The 18,141-nt window shown below is 39.6% G+C and overlaps 1 protein-coding gene across 1 annotated transcript; it reads left to right on the forward strand.

Annotated features, from left to right (window-relative positions):
- The first annotated feature begins 10,898 nt into the window (after positions 1-10,898).
- On the forward strand, positions 10,899-17,815 carry LOC144248202 (3'-5' RNA helicase YTHDC2-like). The gene is made up of 2 exons (XM_085567852.1): positions 10,899-12,486; positions 12,882-17,815. Exons 1-2 carry the CDS (start codon positions 12,206-12,208, stop codon positions 13,150-13,152), a joined length of 552 nt encoding a protein of 183 aa, XP_085423978.1. The 5' UTR covers positions 10,899-12,205; the 3' UTR covers positions 13,153-17,815.
- Positions 17,816-18,141: the final 326 nt, after the last annotated feature.

Consider the following 18,141-nt stretch of genomic DNA (forward strand, 5'->3'; position numbering starts at 1 on the left):
AACATCATTGGTTTTAAGTTGATTAAGTAGATACTGCTTCAGAAGTTTTCCTGGCAACTGAAAGTAATGATCCCAGTGATTATTTAAAGGAAAAGTAAAAAATGCAAACCCCAAAGCTATAACATTCAATATCCAGTCCTAACTGGGTATTGATCACAGTGCTCATCTCTGATCACTGGGGTCAGAAAAGTTCAGTTAGGACACTGGTGTTTTCTGATGTTTCTTCCAGTGGTGTAGAAAAGTAAGTTGTTACATGCAGGGACTGTATCACTTGTCTTCAGAATTCCATTTGTGGAAAAAGATCTGGCCTGAGATTGTGTGGAAGGTGATTACTTAAGGAAGATACTTTGAATGCAGTAGTTTGGAATAATGGAGGTTTGGGGGGTTAAACACCAAAGTGTTGGGTTTTACCTCGTTTTTATAGCCCTGGTGCAGTGCACTTTGGGTACCCTTAAACATGTCATTTCTGTTGGACTGGTAGTAGCATTCTAGACTAAAAAAAGATGTTGAATGGGTAAAACTTGGTAAAACCTGCTGTGACTAACTTTTTTAGTAGAAAACAATGGATAATAAATATGACTCTAAAACTTTCTTGGGGAATACTTTGCATTCTAGAAGAGAAACAGAAGAACACTCTTGCTGAGTGGTGTTCAGCTCAAGATAACACTAACAAAGGGACATCTCGGAGACAAAAATCGGTTCCAAGGACAAATGAGGAGTACAAACGGTTGGATGATGGCGGTGACACAGTATTTAATCAACTGGTAAGTTTTTTCTTTAGTCGGAAGAGATGTTACAGGTGTTTATATTTGTGTTGTATTACTAGCCATTTAAAATCTGTTTTCTAAAGTTCTGTTGAATCTTTCAGGACATTAACGTATTTTAAAGATTACTTGATGAGGATGAACGGCTCTAGCTGAAGTGTGCTCTTCAGTTCGGGTGGTTGCACACAGCTTTTCCTCAGATCAAATGGCTCGACTGCCATTGTGTTCGTACTTGCGTATGACAAAATCAATGCATGAACTGATACCTGAGTGCTGGGTTTCTGTGGCTGCTGGGAAAAATAACCATTGCAATTCTTTGTGGGTAATGTATGAGAATAAAGACAACTCTTGGAAAAGATTAAGCTTTCAATATTGTTTTTTATCTTCAGACTGAAAAAGATGTGAATTGCCTTGAACCGTGGATAGTAAAAGAAATGGATTCCTGTCTTTCTGACATCTGGTTGCATAAAGATATTGATTCGTTTGCTCAGCTGTTAAATCTTATTTTAACTGAAAATGTCAGTGGTAAGTTTCATGTGTTATTGCATAAGAAAAGAGCAACCTCAGATGTACTTAGATTTTTATGGCTACTTTTATCTCCAGTTTCAAATGGTGTTACCTTTGCATTCTGATGCTGACTGAAAAATGATAGGGCTAGCAGAAATAATGAGTTGTTTAGTTAGTTATTGTTTTGAAGTATTGACAGAAGTGTGTTTCTAAAACAGTGTAGAATTCATATGAACTAACTTCAGAGATAAAGTGAGGAAACAAATTCTCTTTGGGCTGGAATTTGAAAGCAGTATTTGTACTATATTTAGATGAAAAAATAACATTTCTACTGGGTTTGCTGGATTTTTTTTTTTTTTTTATTTCTCAGTTGATTATAGGCACAGTGAAACTGGTGCGACTGCTCTGATGATTTCTTCAGGGGGAGGCTTTTTGAGTCAAGTAGAACAGTTGATCAGCATGGGAGCAAGTATCCACTGCAAATCATCTAATGGCTGGTAAAAACAGAGAAACCAAAAGATAGATTTATTTGTCAATATAGGAGAGAGGAAGAAAATTCTTTAACATCTAAATTAATTTGCTAGCTTATCACACTGCTGTAAGAACTATAGATTTTGACAGCCTCAACAATTTCTAACTCCTGATAATCACATTGTTTTCTGTAAATTCTAAATTGAATTCTTAATTACATGGTCTTGATTGTGAGCTATAAATTTTGTTTCAGTAGGTCTTGTTTAGGATACTGGTTAGTAGAACAACTGTAATCTACTGAACTGAACCAAAATATTTGGCAATTCCTATTTTCATGGAGTTACACATATCAGAAGATCTTTCTGTTATGTTTCTAAATATATTGTAGCATGTAAAAATATTTGTGGATCTGTAGAAACTCAGGTTTTGTGGTCATGGAGTATGTCTTCATATAAACAGGGAAGTACAGTAAATAATTGTAGTATGGAATGATAAGAATTAGGATTCCAGGGGTCTGATATTTGGTACTAACATTTGAATAACTTGGGGAAGAAATGCAATTTAAAGTTAAAAGGGTGAACTGCATAGTGAGGACAGCTTCTGAAAGACATGAAATAGCCAGATGTTATGCCTGGGGTGTGACTTTTTGAGATGACTTCAAGGATACTGCAAACAGGCAGGTCTGATCTCTGCACCATTTTTAAAGGAATGGCACCTTCTTCCTCCTCACTTCCTTGAGCATGTTTGCTCCTGTGTAAAACTGACATTCTGTTGTGGTAAAGAACTGTAGTCACCTAAAAGTCAGCTGTTAACACCTATTCAAGCACTTTCAAATGGGAAGTTGCAGATCCAGCAATAACAGTACTGATGTCAATACAGAAATGGGTACAAAAGTCTGATGTCAATTGCCTCTCCTGATGTGCTCTTCATATGCATCTTTTGAAGTGAAAAGTCTAATAAAAATACTTGTGCAACTATTTCAGGATGGCTGTGGACTGGGCTAGGCACTTTGGACAGACAGAGGTTGTTCATCTGTTGGAATCCTACAGGTAAGCTGTAACTGTTTTGCAGAATGAGTTGTATATGATATACATAGAGTTGTGATGGGAAATTTGAGATTTGTGTTCTTCTAATCAGAACAGGTTTTAGCTTTTCATGCTCTAAAATCTGGACTTAATAGCAATACCTTTTTTTAAGAATAGGAGTATTTCAAAAAATAAACAGCAAAAAAGTTTGTACTCAATAGCATATTGTTTATGCTTGCACAACTTGCTAATTCTATACTATGTACCATTTTCTTTTCACATGCTTATTTTGGAAACAAATCTGTAATGTGTTTTTATCTATATTTTTTATATGCAATAGGCATATTAAAGAAAATTTGCAGAAGTAATGTGTACACTAGGCCATTCAAGAATGATTTTCTGATTAACTTACAGTTGTCATACTTGTGGTAGTGTTTTGTAAAGATTATCTCTACTATAATTTCTCTTAGTGTAGTTTCTGCTAGTGGGAAATTTTTGGAGAAGACATATCTCTCAAATATTTTTACTTGAACAGATAAACGAGAAGTATCTTTATACTTTCCTTTGCTTATGGTTGTGTTTCAATGAAGTTGAAGAAAACTAAAGTTAACACTAATAAATAAAGTGGCATCCTTCATTGGGTTAACATTGGAATCAGTAAACAGTAATAGTATGGTGATTCCCTTCTGCAACACTTAAACATCAGAATTCAAGACCAACAGTCTTGAATTGAGTTGGTCTCAATCTAAGTTTGATTTGATGGCTCAATGCAAACCCGAAGGGGCAGCCTTGATTCTGGTGTATTTTCCTGTTACAGCGCTTCATTTGGATTTGGAAACATGGATGAAAGTTCCAGTTCCCTGGTCCAAAAAAGTGCTAGTGACCTTAGTGCAGAGGACAGAGAGCTACTGACAGCTTACCATCACAGTTTTGATGATGAAAAAGTGGATCTGGATCTGATAATGCACTTACTTCACAGCATCTGTCATAGTTGTGATGCAGGTAGGTAAATACCTAACCAGTGGTTGTGGATTTGACTTCTGATAATCATGCTCTTTTTTCAGCAATCCACAGATGTTAAAACCTTCTGAGTGCTATTCGACATGTATTTGAATTTTCTGTTTAACTTTGCAAACCCACTTCCTTTTTTAGGAGCAATTTTAATATTTCTTCCTGGGTATGATGAGATAGTGAGCCTGAGGGACCGCATTGTTTTGGATGACAAGAGATTTTCTGATAATGCTCACAGGTAAAACCTTTAGTTACTGTGGCTTTTCATTGCTTCTTTTAAGGATCCTTAAAATGTTCCTTTTGTCTTGCATTAGATACCAAGTTTTCGTGCTTCATTCAAGTATGCAGACTTTGGACCAGAAGAAAGTGCTTGAAAGTCCACCTTTTGGCATCCGCAAAATTGCAAGTATTAGAGGACTTTTTCCAATGCCACAATGACCTATTTTGCCATTGCTTTTGCAGTTATTATAGTTTTGGTGGTTTTGGGTTTTTTCTTTGCAGATTCTTTCTACTAATATTGCAGAAACCAGCATAACAGTCAATGATGTGGTGTTTGTCATTGACTCAGGAAAGGTGAAAGAGGTAGGACTGCCTTAAATTTTCCTAGTGTGATTCTAAAACACACAGTGTATAAATTTTGGAGAACTTTTTTTTTTTTTTTATTACTTTACAGTAAAGTGAGAAAAAGCTTTTACTAGCTGAGAGCTAGTGCCTGTCAGGCAACAGTCCTTTCTGAAAGGCTTCAACATGAATTTGTTTTAAGACAAATACTGTAAGCTATCCGTCTCAAAAACCTTGAAAATCTTGAATTTCAAAACTTGTGGAGCATTAAGATACTAGAAAGGAGATACCCTCATTAATTCACTTGAAATTGAGAAGGTACCTTTGTCTCAGAAGCTGCTGTATATATTACTATTTCATACTTTTTAGAAAACTCCTGTTGGTAATCTAACTAACTAGTAACTTGTATTTCATGTACCCTATTGAGTTTTCAGTTTGTATTCCTTTCTTTGTTTTTCTAGAAGTCTTTTGATGCACTGAGTTGTGCTACAGTGCTAAAAATGGGGTGGATTTCAAAAGCCAGTGCTATCCAGAGAAAAGGCAGGTAATAAATGCCTCATAGTGGTTCCCATTTTGCAGATATGCACAGTCCTTTATGTTTAGAATAAACCACACAACATAGTAATTGTTTCTGGCCTATTCCGGTGTTGTGTTGCATAGAGGCCAACACTGGTTCTCTGCAGACGAGTAGGCGTCAGCATGTATTTCCTTGGAATAATCTCCCAAGTTGTAGAAAAGTGATGCTCAGGCATTTCCCAAAGGTCTGGGTTGTTTTCCCCCCATTAATTTGTTCTCCTTCCTCTTTCTCCCACGTAGCACCCGCAGTCACAATGTTTTCACATCATGTCTATGGGCAGAGGACTGCCTATTTCACTTTCTCCAAGCTATCCATGACTTAACAGGCCATGATTATATTCTTCCCAGCACTGTGGGGGAGGGCTCAGAAGTTTATGTAGCAACAAATGCCTGTTTAATCAATCATATTGGCATTAAGCTGCATGTATGCACATAGATGTATATGACTGAGAGAATTTGCTCATTCCTCCCTCATTCACTCACAAGTTACTTCATCTTTATTCTACCTTTTACTCCAAGGATAACTTCTGTTTAGGGGATGTGAGGGGAAGCAAGAAAGTTTGCAACTGGTTCCTTACAACAAAGGATGATTGAGATTTGGACTGGTCTTAGGTTAGCAAAAAACCCACAGCACTTTACATTAGAAAAGCCTTGTTTTTCTTTCTCCAGATTTCTCAGTGTTGGGTTAAAATTACAGTAAAAAATTGCCACACTCTCAAAAATAATTAATGATTAGGAAATTCTCATGTTGCATGTGACCTAACAACACTTTCTTCATGGTAGTGCCTCTTCTTTTCCATTCTGAGTTTCTGTGTCTGTTTGTTGGCTTTTGGTTTTGTTTTTAGAAAGAAATCCTCATTTTCACAACTTCCCATATTTTATTTTCAAGGGCTGGGCGCTGTCAGCCTGGGGTCTGCTTTCATCTCTTCAGCAGGCTCCGATTTCAGAATATGTTGGAATTTCAATCTCCAGAACTTCTAAGACTGCCGCTTCAGGTGCATGTTCAGTTAGAAACTATAACTTTAAAAAATACAATGTCCTCAAACCATACTACTAATTGCAACAAATCATGTGTTTGGCGTCTGCTTCCAAATCTTGGTAATCTTTTTTTGTACTGCCTTTTACCTTGCAGGAGATCTGTTTGTACACAAAAATTCTGGCTCCAATTAATTGTCCAATTGTAGACTTTCTTATGAAAGCTCCTGATCCTCCGCCTGCTGTAACTGTGAGAAATGCTGTGCATATGCTTAAGGTCAGAAAAGGAATAAGTTTAGATGGTAATTGTGTTTGATCCCAAATTTGTGGTGTAGCAGTTTACTGACTTCAGTTTGTACTGAAGCTGTTTTTAATTACTTAAGGATGTTTTGAAGTTTTGCTTGTTGTCTGTTTTCATTTTGTGTGTGGGGATGTGTTTTTCCATGTCAAGGGAAGAGAGTGCTTCAAAGTCTTGTCTCTGTTAATAGTCTGACTTGCTTCTTCAGTGTTTGGAAACAAGTCTAGTTAAAGTCCATTATTCACATCCTTTTTGCTTTCACTGTAAATTGATTTTGTCCACTGTACCCATCCTCCTCTCCTTTATTTGTTTGTTTGTTTGTTTATGAACAGACCATAGATGCCCTGGACCCTTGGGAAGATCTCACTGAGCTTGGTTATCAGCTGACTGAGTTACCTGTAGAGCCACACCTCGGTAAAATGGTGTTGTATGCTGTAGTTCTGAAGTGCCTGGATCCTGTTCTGACCATTGCCTGTGCTCTTGCCTGCCAAGACCCTTTTGTGCTGCCCACGCTGGCCTCCCAAAAGCGTGCAGCCGTGCTGTGCAGGAAGCGTTTTGCTGCCGGGACATTCAGTGACCACATGGCCCTGCTCAGGGCTTTCCAGGTAGTCTTTCATTTCAGAGAGTACTAATCACAGCACATCACCCAAGCAAAATGCAGATGTACCAGTTGGATGTAGAGTGGCGGACTGTGATTAAGTCCTCAGAGAAGACTTTCTTTTTGCCTAGTGCCTTTCCTGTGTATTGGACTCATAAATTTGTGAGGGAACCCTTTTTGTAGTATATTTTGTTTCAAACCCTAGAAAATTTTGAATGTTTCAACAATGTGCCTCTTTGCATCCTACTACACTGAACTTTGAATCATGATCTTAATGTAATGATCTTTATTTATTGTTTTAATTTGACATAATCATCACTAGAGTGAGCACATAAAGAGAATCTAATTGTTGAACAGAAAAAATAATCTGGTTTGATACATTAACTTTTAGAGTGGGTTTTGCATTCATTTTATTGACATAAATGTAATCTTTAAAAAAACACCTGCAGTTTTTAGTTTAAGTCCTTCAAATTAATAGGCAAATGTAAAAACATTTTCAGGCATGGCAGAAGGCACGCAGTGATGGCTGGGAGAGAGCCTTCTGTGAAAAGAACTTCCTGTCCCGAGCCACAATGGAAATCATTGCAGGAATGAGAACACAGGTGCTTGGCCAGCTTAGAGCCTCAGGTAGAGAAGTTGGAAACAATTTTAACGTTGTTTTAAAGTCAAGCATATAGAAATTGTAACAAAAATCATGTTCACTGGTGTAATTTTCCTTAATTTGAAATACACTGTCATGCACACATTCATGCAGGGTATGGTGCAGATGAGGAATTGTGGCTGATCAAACTGAAAGCACCTTCATCTCCACATGCCACTGCGTTTCATGTTTTAATGAATTATTCCCATAGGAAATGTCTTTATATTGTAGAAAATAGTGGTATTCTGTGTCAGTATGAAACCCCTTATCAGGAAGGATTTCAGTGTAATGGTTTCTTCTTGGTGCTGTTAAGGTTGGCAGTGGTGAAAAATGCAACAAAGAAGTCATTTATTTCACCTTTTGTTTCTGACTCCTTTTGAGAGCCAAACACAAGGTAACATGGCACTGTTTTGTCTCTTTCATTTGTCAGGTTTTGTGAGAGCCAGAGGAGGAGCTGATATTAGAGATGTTAATACTAACTCTGAGAACTGGGCTGTAATTAAAGGTGCCTTAGTGGCTGGGATGTATCCCAATCTTGTGCATGTAGACAGAGACAGCCTGGTGTTGACGGAACCAAAGGAGAAGAAAGTGCGATTTCATCCTACCTCTGTTCTTGGTCAGTCTCAATATAAAAAGGTAAAGACACTTTGAATTCATAGTTCAAAAAAAAGGGCACTAAAATCTGTCACGTGTTTTAGAAATGTCTTTTCCTGTTTGTCAGTACTTCAAAAGCAGTATAGGCATTTAACACTACAGCTTTAGAAAATACTGTTCTACCCAGCTGATAGAATTGGAGTTGATTCATTTTTCTGTCATTTCAGTTAGTCCTTTCTCTAGATGGAAAAGGCAAAAAGGCAAAAAAACTGCCCTGCTATAAAATTGTTTTAAAGATATAATGATCCCTATTCTTAAAAGCAAGTTTTTCTCTGAAACTCATTTTTAACATTTCTTTTTAAAACAACATATTTTGTTTTACCATGGTAGGATAATTGATGAATCTGGTTGAATTCTCACACTTTTTTATGTGCATGTGCGGCTTTCGGGGGGTTCTCGCTGCTGTCCCCTGTCCCTCCCCGGCCCCCCGGGACCCTCCGGCTAGCTGTCCCCTCTCGGGGCCGGGGTTTTCCGCGGTCCCGCTGCCCTGGGCTCACCAGGCAGCGGCTGGGTCAGCACGGTCCGAGCGGCAGCGTTGCCTCAGTCGCCGCTAGGATTCGAGATAAAGAGACCAAGAGAGACCAATGGTATGCTTGTCCAGAGAGGTTGTATTGCCTGAACGGTTGCAGGGACCAAAAGCCCCGGGCTATTGCCCAGATACAGTTTTATACAGCAGAATTAAGAGTTAAGGTCTAAACAATAGAGACAGTTTTCATCTTAGGCACATCAGAACCGCCCCAGGGGCCAGGTCCAATGGGAACTGCTCAGGGGTGGGGAGAAAGGGGGTTTAGAGAGGAATGCTGAAGCAGGACTTTCCTGAAACAATGGAGCATACATAAATGTATCTTTTCCCTCAGTTTCTCATTTCCAGGGCCTTCCTAAAACAATGGGGCATACATAAATGTATCTTTTTCCTCTGTTTACCATTCCCAAGGCCTTTCTAAAACCTTCCTCCACACTACCATGCCAGCATGATAGCAACATGCATGTATATTTTTATATGTATATAATTGTACATGTATTTAATTCTCAAAATACAGAATCATAGAATGGTTTGTGTTGGAAGGGACCTTAAAGCTTATCTCATTCCAGCCCCTGCCATGGGCAGGGACACCTTCCACTAGTCCAGGTTGCTCAGAGCTCCACCCAGCCTGGCCTTGGGCACTGCCAGGTTGAGGCACCCACAGTGTCTCCGGATAAAATGAGAAATACGTTCAAATTTACATTAATTACAGGTAGAGGGTACAATAGCCTGGTTTTACCTGCTCTTCCACAGATTGCCCCAGCAAATGGACAAGCTGCAGCCATCCAGGCCCTCCCCACAGACTGGCTTATATATGATGAAATGACGAGAGCTCACAAGACAGCAAACATCAGGTGCTGCTCTGTTGTGACACCTGTCACCGTGGCCCTCTTCTGTGGACCAGCCAGACTGCAAAGTAATGCCTTGCAGGCATCTTCATCCTTTCAAGGTACACTGGAGTCTGGATTTGGGATGTTTCCATTGGTATACATCAGCGTGTGACATGCAGAGCTTATTTTTCAGTAATATTTAATACATATATTGGCTGATTCTGGAAACAGCGCTGTTATAATTCCTGTAGCTATTCAGGAAGAGTTTGTTGGTTCTGTAACAAATCTCTCCATTTTGGGATTCCTTACCTATTCAAGTCCATAAATTACACAGTTGTAGGGTCTCAGAAACTGCAGTATAGTTTGTAAGGAAAGAATGCAGCCACAATATCTAATGAGAACTGTAGTATTGGTACTGAGAAGTGTAGTATGCATGTTCTCTTTCTGCAGACTACTTTATTTGAATCATTGAACCAGATTATTCAAACAGAATAATTTAGAAACAATCAGTATGGCAAACAAGTCATGTTGCTTCTAGCTAACACATACATTTTCAAGATATGTTCTACTGATAATTTTTAATTTCAGTTAACTGTACTATTAACTGTAAGTAATAGAGAATATATTTACATTTCCTTCTTTTTTTCTCATTTAAATTGAGTCCTGTTGGAATGGAAGCAAAAATAACTGCTTCTAGTTGTCATAGTTTGAATCAAACTAAAAGTCCAACTTATTTCTAAAGCTTTCCTGTCTTGCTTTTAAACTGTGAACCTTAGAGTAGTACTCATGCTGACTGAATTGCACTTAAGAAAAATAAAGAATCCTAATTAATAGCCATACATATTTTTTTTTCTTACTGGGTCTTTAAATCTGCTGTTTTACTAGGAAATAGAGGCATGTGTGATTTTGCCAACAGCTTTAGGCAAAAGTTGTATAGTGGCCTGTGAAAACTGGTGAAGGTACATGAGTTGGGTCACATCATATCAATCCACGTTTTTACATAGTAGGACCTTCAGCAGGTCTGGCTACTTGATTGCTGCTATCTGGAGCAAAGACTTTGCAGTGTATTTGCAGAAAAGAAGAGGTAGTTTTACAAATGTTTACATTTAAAGTCAATTTTAGAAGGAAAAATATTGCTGGTAATATAGTAGTATGCGGGTTTTTGTATAGAAATAATAGTAGAAAAAATATGGAAATTCTGATGAACCTTTTGTCTTTAATTCAGGGGGAGGGGTATCTAATGATAGCAGCGACAGTGAGATGGAGGACAGGACGTCTGCTGATCTGGCACTGCTGAAGCTGGATGAATGGCTCCATCTTAAACTGGACCCTGAAGTAAGAAATTACTCCTGGGTTTGCTTCATGTAGAGGAATTGTAAAAAGATATGAAAAGGTTTTTGTAACATTTGAGTAGCCAAGAATTTTCTCCAAGAATGTCATGGTCCATTTAGGTCTCTGGAACTAGGTACTCTGTGATTTAACCTTTACTTCACAAGCTCATTAAGAATTAAACGGCTTCAATCCCCTTTGGCACAGAGTTGTCTGTTGCATGAATTTGTGTATTCAAAATCCAAGTTGCAGTGTTTGATCACCTGTCACCCATACCTTTCTCTTCTTTTACCTGTCAGCAGAAAGAAAGAGAATAGTCACCTAAGTCAACAGTGAGAGTGCTCATCCCTCTTCCTCCATATTGGTGTGGGTGTCCTGTCTCTCACAAAAGGGAGCAGGAAAGCCTCAGCAATCCAGATGCTGTTGGGTCTGTTTCAAAAACTTTCTGGGTAATATGATGTTTTATATCTGAGCTTGGCAGTTTTGTCCCTTTCCACAAGTCAGCAGATTCTGAAGAGACTGGCAGACAAAAAATGATGACTGCAAGGGACAGCAAGCTGCAGGTGACAGTGACAGCATAAGGGCCCTTCTGCTCCTTCTGGCCTCCTGTCCTGCCTGCATGGTGCTCCATCAGGCCATAGCACAAGCTGGGATAAGCTAAAATCTGGACAGGAGCTGAGAGAACAGTCACATTGGCATATTGTGTTCTTCTTTCTCTGAGAGGATAACCAAAATCAGATCAAAAAAGGAGCACTTGAAGCTGAAGTTGCTGAGAGAAAGTTGCTGTCAGATTTTGGAAGGATACATTTCAAATCCTCTTTGAAATAGAAGTCTTTATGTCATTGAGGAGCTGTGGCTGCAGTTTATGGGTCATGAAACACACAACTTTACCAACTCTAATAATAATACTCTCTCTCCTAGTCATGTCCAGAAGAGTGATTTTTAAAAATTTATCGTAATGGAAGCGTTTCTGGTAGCAGAATTAGACAATAGTCTTCTGAATTTAGTCATCACATTTGACCAGGTGTCGATGTAAGAAAAATATCACTTAGAGCTCTTTTCCATCAACTATACTGAAGAGTGCATGAGTAGAGACTGATTTGAGAGGAAGGGCATAAAGCATGAAAGGATTGAGTTTTCTTGAAAGATAAGAAGGAAAAAAAAAGTCTGTGGAATTACAATACAAAGCTAAGTTTAGTACAGAGCTAAATGAAATGTTTCCAAAATGACCTTGTACCCAAGGAAAAGAAAGCAAATTAACATCATAGTTTAAATATGGATTATTCCCCTTCCCCAAGACCTTAGTCTTGCCTTCAATTCTGGGCTCTGTTTATATTGGAATGCCAGGTGTTGCTTGATAGGGAAAAGACAGGGTTCTCTTACCTGTGTGATCTAATTTTCATCAGTATTTAACAGAATTGGAATTCATTGCAGGCTGCTGGTATGCTGCTGCAGCTCAGGCAGAAGTGGCACAGCTTGTTTCTGCGTCGTATGCGAGCTCCTTCTAAGCTGTGGTCTCAGGTTGATGAAACAACTGTAAGAGCAATTACAGCTGTTCTGAGTGCTGAAGAACAGTCTGCAGGTCTGCAGCAGCCTTCAGGAATTGGCCAGAGACCAAGGCCTGTGACTTGTGAAGAACTTCCTTTGGCATCTACATGGAAGTCAACCAGCAGCAGAAAAAGCTCAACAGAAACAGAATTGTCTGACTCCTCTCATGCTGAAAAGTAAGATGCTGAGGTCTTCTGCTTACTGTAGGTTGCAGTTTATGTATACAAGTATCACTTAAGTTTCTGCTAGTAATAGGTGAAAACAGTGGAAGTACATTTGGAAGGTGTTATACTGTTGTATGCTGCATTGTAATCCCAAAGAGAAGTATTTCATACCTGGGGCTGCTGTTTGAGAGAGCAGTCAGGAATATTGTCCATGAATTGTGATGTTTGAGAAGTAGCAGAAGAAGTTTAACAGTAGCATTAAAAAGCAATGAATGGTCAGTATGAGTTTTTAGTTAGGTTTAATAGATGTTGTAGTTGCTGTAATACATGGGGTCATGCTGTAGGTGGACAGGTCGATGTAAATTGTTCAGTGACTGCTTGTGAAACTCAAGGTATGTCCTTTGTAGGGTTTCAGTGAAATCTTCTTCTCCTGCACTCCACCAGCCAAAGAAGTACAAAGAAAAAGACATTTTGCTCTCCGGACAATCCTCAGATGACAGATCAGCTCAGTCCTCAGTAAAACCTGCAGAAAGCAGTAGCTATTCCAGCCCCTGTGCTACTCCTTCTTCTCCAGTGTCTGGAAAGGTAGAGTTCTCTAACATACTACCCTGCTCTTCCAAAATAATAGAATTTCTTGCTGATATCATTCTGCAGTTAGGTATTTTACTGATAAATTAGGAATCTAACGTAGCTTTTCATTTGTAACACTGCATAATACTTCCTTCTGGAATTTAAAAATCTAGACTAAATATCCTTGTTTCACTAGTTTAATACAGCAAAAATAATTTATGGACTGCTGAGGTAAAGCTATCCAAAGTAGAAAAAATGAGATTTAAAAAAAATCCCAAACTTGTTCTAATAAACGTGTAAGTTTTTTTCAACTAAATGAGTATATTATATACATACTTCTGAAGTTTTTGGATTCTGCCTTTTTCTGCATTCATAATAGATTTTCAGTATCAATACTGATTCTGTCTTACCTGCCTTACTAGGACTGATTTTTGTGATGGTTATTTTAACAAAGCACACATTTTTAATGAGATTACTGTGACAGTTGTCCCTATATACTTGAATAGTAGACTGCAGTAACACAAAGGAGATCATTCAGAGGAAACTTCATGGACTCATTGGAGGATGTAGTAATTCCTCTTGAATCTTTCAGCTTTTAAATTAAGACAGCGTAAAAGGAAGAAAACATGTTTCCCGAATATAGAAATGCGAGTAGTGTGCTGTAGGCTACACTCTAGGATGATGAATTTTGGTGTCATCTCAAGGTCTGTCAGATTTTAACCAATTCTAATTAATCACTAGGCTTTTTAATCCTATTCTGCTTCCTGCCCCCTATTCTTGTTTCCTGCCCCTCATGGATGAATTACTGTGGAAGGGGCTAACAGCAGGCCTGTTAGCTAAAGGAGCAAAAAGAAGCTGAGAGGCAAGAAGCTGATCAAGAGCTCTCTCCAAGGCTGCTACCAAGGAGGCTGAGAGAAGAACTGGAGAAAGATAAGGAGAGAACTGCAGCTGGATAAAGCATTTTCAGAAAGTTAACTAAAGTCACTGTTACTGTTCACCAGTGGTGTTATGTTGATTTTTTTGTGGCCAACAGTTGGGGTAGAAGAAGTATAAACAATTAGAAAGTTTATAAAAGGTCATGTTCGATAATAAAGAGTTGCCATCTGAGACCGCCTGTGGTCTGTGCTTTGTGTGGCGACCGCCTCACGATGCAGTGTATATACCAGTGACAGCTGGTGCCCACCGCGTGGAGCAGCAGCCTGAGCAGCGTGGTCGGTCTGGAGCCACGCGGGGTCCCAGCGACTGGCAGCCCTGACCCGCTGGGGAGTGGCGGGGGAGGCGGCGCTGGTGCAGCTGAGAGTGGCGGGTGGAAGCCACAGGCAAGTCCTGACCTGATTTTCTCCTATCAACACACCTGGAAGCAGGTGAGGCAACAACTAGTGATAATGGGAGATAAATCTAAAGAGGAAGAGACTGTTTTGGCTACATAGAAAGCTTTGTTAAGAAATAAGGGAATTACTACTTCAGACTATGCCCTTTGTAGTATATTGCTGTGGGCTAGATCATAGGATTTTGCTACTGATCCTGACACAGCATTTAGTGTTAAAGGTTGGAAAAAAAGTCAGGAACAAGCTGTGGGAAGTCACCTGAGCGGGAGATAAAACTATTGTCAATCTAGTTGTTACTTGGAGATCGCCTTTTGAGGCATTAAAGGAATGGAAAACAGCGGGAACAAGCAGAGTACAAGGTGGATGAAGATTTGGGGTTGATAAAGTAGTCTGATGGGAGGGATGAGTCAGATGGGGCCTCTGATGGGGAACTTGTTGCATACATCCTTGAAGAAAGTGCAGGTGCCCATGGAAGTTACCAGGCAGGCTACCAAAGCTTCCAGGAAAGTTGCCAGAGCTTCTGGGCTGGATGCTGAAGCTTTTGGGAAAGCTGCTAAGGCTTCTGGGCAGACTGACAGAGTATCTCCTTCTCAGACTCCTAAGCCTCTTTATCTCACCTGCACAGCAGCTTTCAGCGGTGCCTCTATACACTGCACCACTGCGCCAGTTAGCGGAAATGTCTTTGGCAGAGAGACAAACCCAGCTGTCTGCCCCCCTGCTCCCCTCTGACGCTGTTGAGGCAGGATGGGAATGAACAGACTTTGTTCAGAAGGCTGAGACTATAACTGATTTATTTCAAAATACATCACTCTTTTATACAGAGCTTTGTGCAGACCAACTCTATTGGTCCTGAAGTGAAAACATGTCACCCTATTGGTGTGCAGTGGATGACGTACAGTAGTAAAACCTAATTATAAACAATGTGAACAAGAGAGATAAAGAACTTACATTCTTTCTCAACACTTTCTCAAGCTTCTACCTGGTTAGAAATTTATGGTTTTTCTTTGAATCTAAGACCTACACCCCTCCACTCTAGCCCAGCCATTTGCCCCCCGCCCCCCTCTGAGCTGCATGAACAGTTGCAAGGTCGTATCCTCCACTGCTGGACAGTGACAGCAAATCAAGTGAAGAGTCACCCGCAGTAACACCTGAGGTGGGGCAGGGAACTGTTGGCAGTTCAGCTTCTAAGAGATCTAGCCCTACTGCCCCATGGACTTTGCCTCTGTGTCAAGTAACTGTGCTTCCATGACAGCCTCAGAAGTTTTGGGAATTTCTTAGGAAGAAAGCAGCTGAATAAAAAAATTGGGACCTAATAGAAAGATTTGGTGCCCCAAAAGTACCTCAGGAGGAGAGTGTTAAGGCAAATGTTGCCTGTGATAATCCTATGGCTTTTCCAGTTTTTAATGCAGTTCCTGGAATAGGGCAGGATGACAGTCATCATGTCTTTGCCTGGAAGGTTGTGCAAGATCTCCAATTGAAAGTGGCTCAGTTTGGTATTAATTCCTCAGAGGTAATGCAATTAATACATGTAATTAATGCAGTATGCTTGTACCTTATGACATCATGCATCTTGCTACAGTTTTATTCCAACCAGTACAGTATGGTGTGTTTCAAGAAACTCGGAGGTGAGTGGCTGAGCTCACAGCTTTAACAAATATGCAGCTGCCTCAACACGACTCGTCATGCTGTGGGTGTTGATGCCTTATTGGGCACTGGGCCTTTTGCTAACCCAGATTTGCAGGCAAGGTGGGATCCTTCAATTTTGACACAAGCTCGGCAAATAGGCATGAGTGCTTTAATTAAAACAATGGAAATGGCAGCTCCAAAACAGAGATATGTTACTATACAACAAGGGATGAGAGAACCATTTTTGCAGTTTGTGGAAAAGCTTGCTGCAGCTATTGAAAAACAGGTAGATAATGAACCTTTGTGACATAGATTGTGTATAGAATTGGTGAAAGAAAGTGCAGACCCAGACTGCAGAACGATTATTGACACCTTACCTGGGGAGCCCACATTGCCTGAAATGGTTACTGCTTGCTCAAAAGATGGTTCAGTAGAGCATAAAATGACAGCTCTTGCTGCAGTTCTAAGACCACCACCGAAATGCTGTAATTGTGGACAGCAAGGGCATGTAAGGGCACAGTGTAATACCCAGAAAATAACATCTAAGTCAAATGCAAGCAGCAATGTTATGTGCAATCATTGTGCTAAATTTGGGCACTGTGCACGAGTAAGTATCATGCAAATGGTCAGCTGTTGCAGGGAAATGGGAAGAAGAACACGAAGGGGTGTGTGGGGACACAAATAACCTGACGACCATTAACAGCAATTATGGGCCTTCCCAGCACTGTAAAGCTACCCATTTGCAAACAGTATTCAGGAGCAACAAGTGGGTCCACAGGGATTGATGTACCCACCACCGACACAGTAACTATTTTGACAAAAGAAATCTGCAAAGTGCCCCATGACACCTATGGCCCAATAGGACGTGGATTGAGTGCATTTCTGATAGGGATATCAAGTACTACACTTAAAGGTATTCATGTGCATTTAGGACTTATTGATGTTGATTATTTAGGACAGAGTCATGCTATGATATGAATTGATGAGTGCCCTATTACTATTCAGAAAGGAACTTGCATCACTCAGCTTGTAGCCTCTGTGAGTTTTGTTCCCAATACGGTAAGTACCTCAAGTGTTCCGGACTGAGAAAGTAACGGAGAACCATCCAGAAAAGACATGCATCCTCACAGCCAGTGGATATCATCCAGGGACCGTATCGGTAACAGGTTTGATTGACACTGGAGCAGATGCTACAATACTCTCGTGACTGCGTTGGCCTCAATCGTGACCTCTCACTCGTGCAAGTTTTGGACTGATGGGGTTGGGTGGTTCTACAACAGGTGGCTTGTCAGCCATTGTAATTCATGTGAAACATCCCGATGGCCAACAAGCTAACATCAGACCCTCAGAATTACTGGGATTTTTAATTACTATTATTACAGAATTGCTATGGATTTTTAATAGGAGCCACTGTGATGCAGGGTGGTGAATGTCCAGTTGTAGCCTTGACATGGTTAACAGATAAACCTGTCTGCGTTGATCAGTGGCCCCTTACTACTGAAACGCTTACTGCCCTGCAAGAATTAGTCACAGAACAATTGCAAGTGGGTCATATTGAAGAATCATTCGGCCCCTTGAATACCCCTTGTAATAAAAAAGAAATCAGGAAAATGGAGACTTTTACATGATTTACAGCACATAAATGCTGTAATGGCAACAATGGGAGCTTTACAACCAGGCTTTCCTACACTGACAAAACCTGGCTAAAAGATGCATTGAATCAGATATATATCACTAATACTTTCTGAAAGACTAAATATGGTCTGCAATAATTCTAAAGTTCATCAGCTGCTTACATTATTCTTAAAATGTAAAATTGTACTGCTTTCAAAAGTAAGAACCTTCCTCAAACTCCTAAGTAAAAGGTTGTTTGAAACGTATTCTTTCAAACAAGAAGTGTTTCTCAAATATTTTACAAAACCTAGTGAAAATATTATTTTCTTGCAAAATTTCACATTCCTGTACAGACCCAAGCCAATTGTGCTTAAGCAATCATAATTACTCATACTATTACTGTGTTCTTCTACGCTACAAAGTACATATTATTTAATGTCAGTAACTTCATTTTATAAGCTAAATTAATAGTTTAAGACTTTCCATTAGGAATCAAAGTGTATCTGACAGTATTTCGGAGATTAAAATG

The sequence above is a fragment of the Lonchura striata genome, chromosome Z, assembly GCF_050655825.1.
Source record: "Lonchura striata isolate lonStrDom1 chromosome Z, ASM5065582v1, whole genome shotgun sequence".
NCBI lineage: Eukaryota > Metazoa > Chordata > Aves > Passeriformes > Estrildidae > Lonchura > Lonchura striata.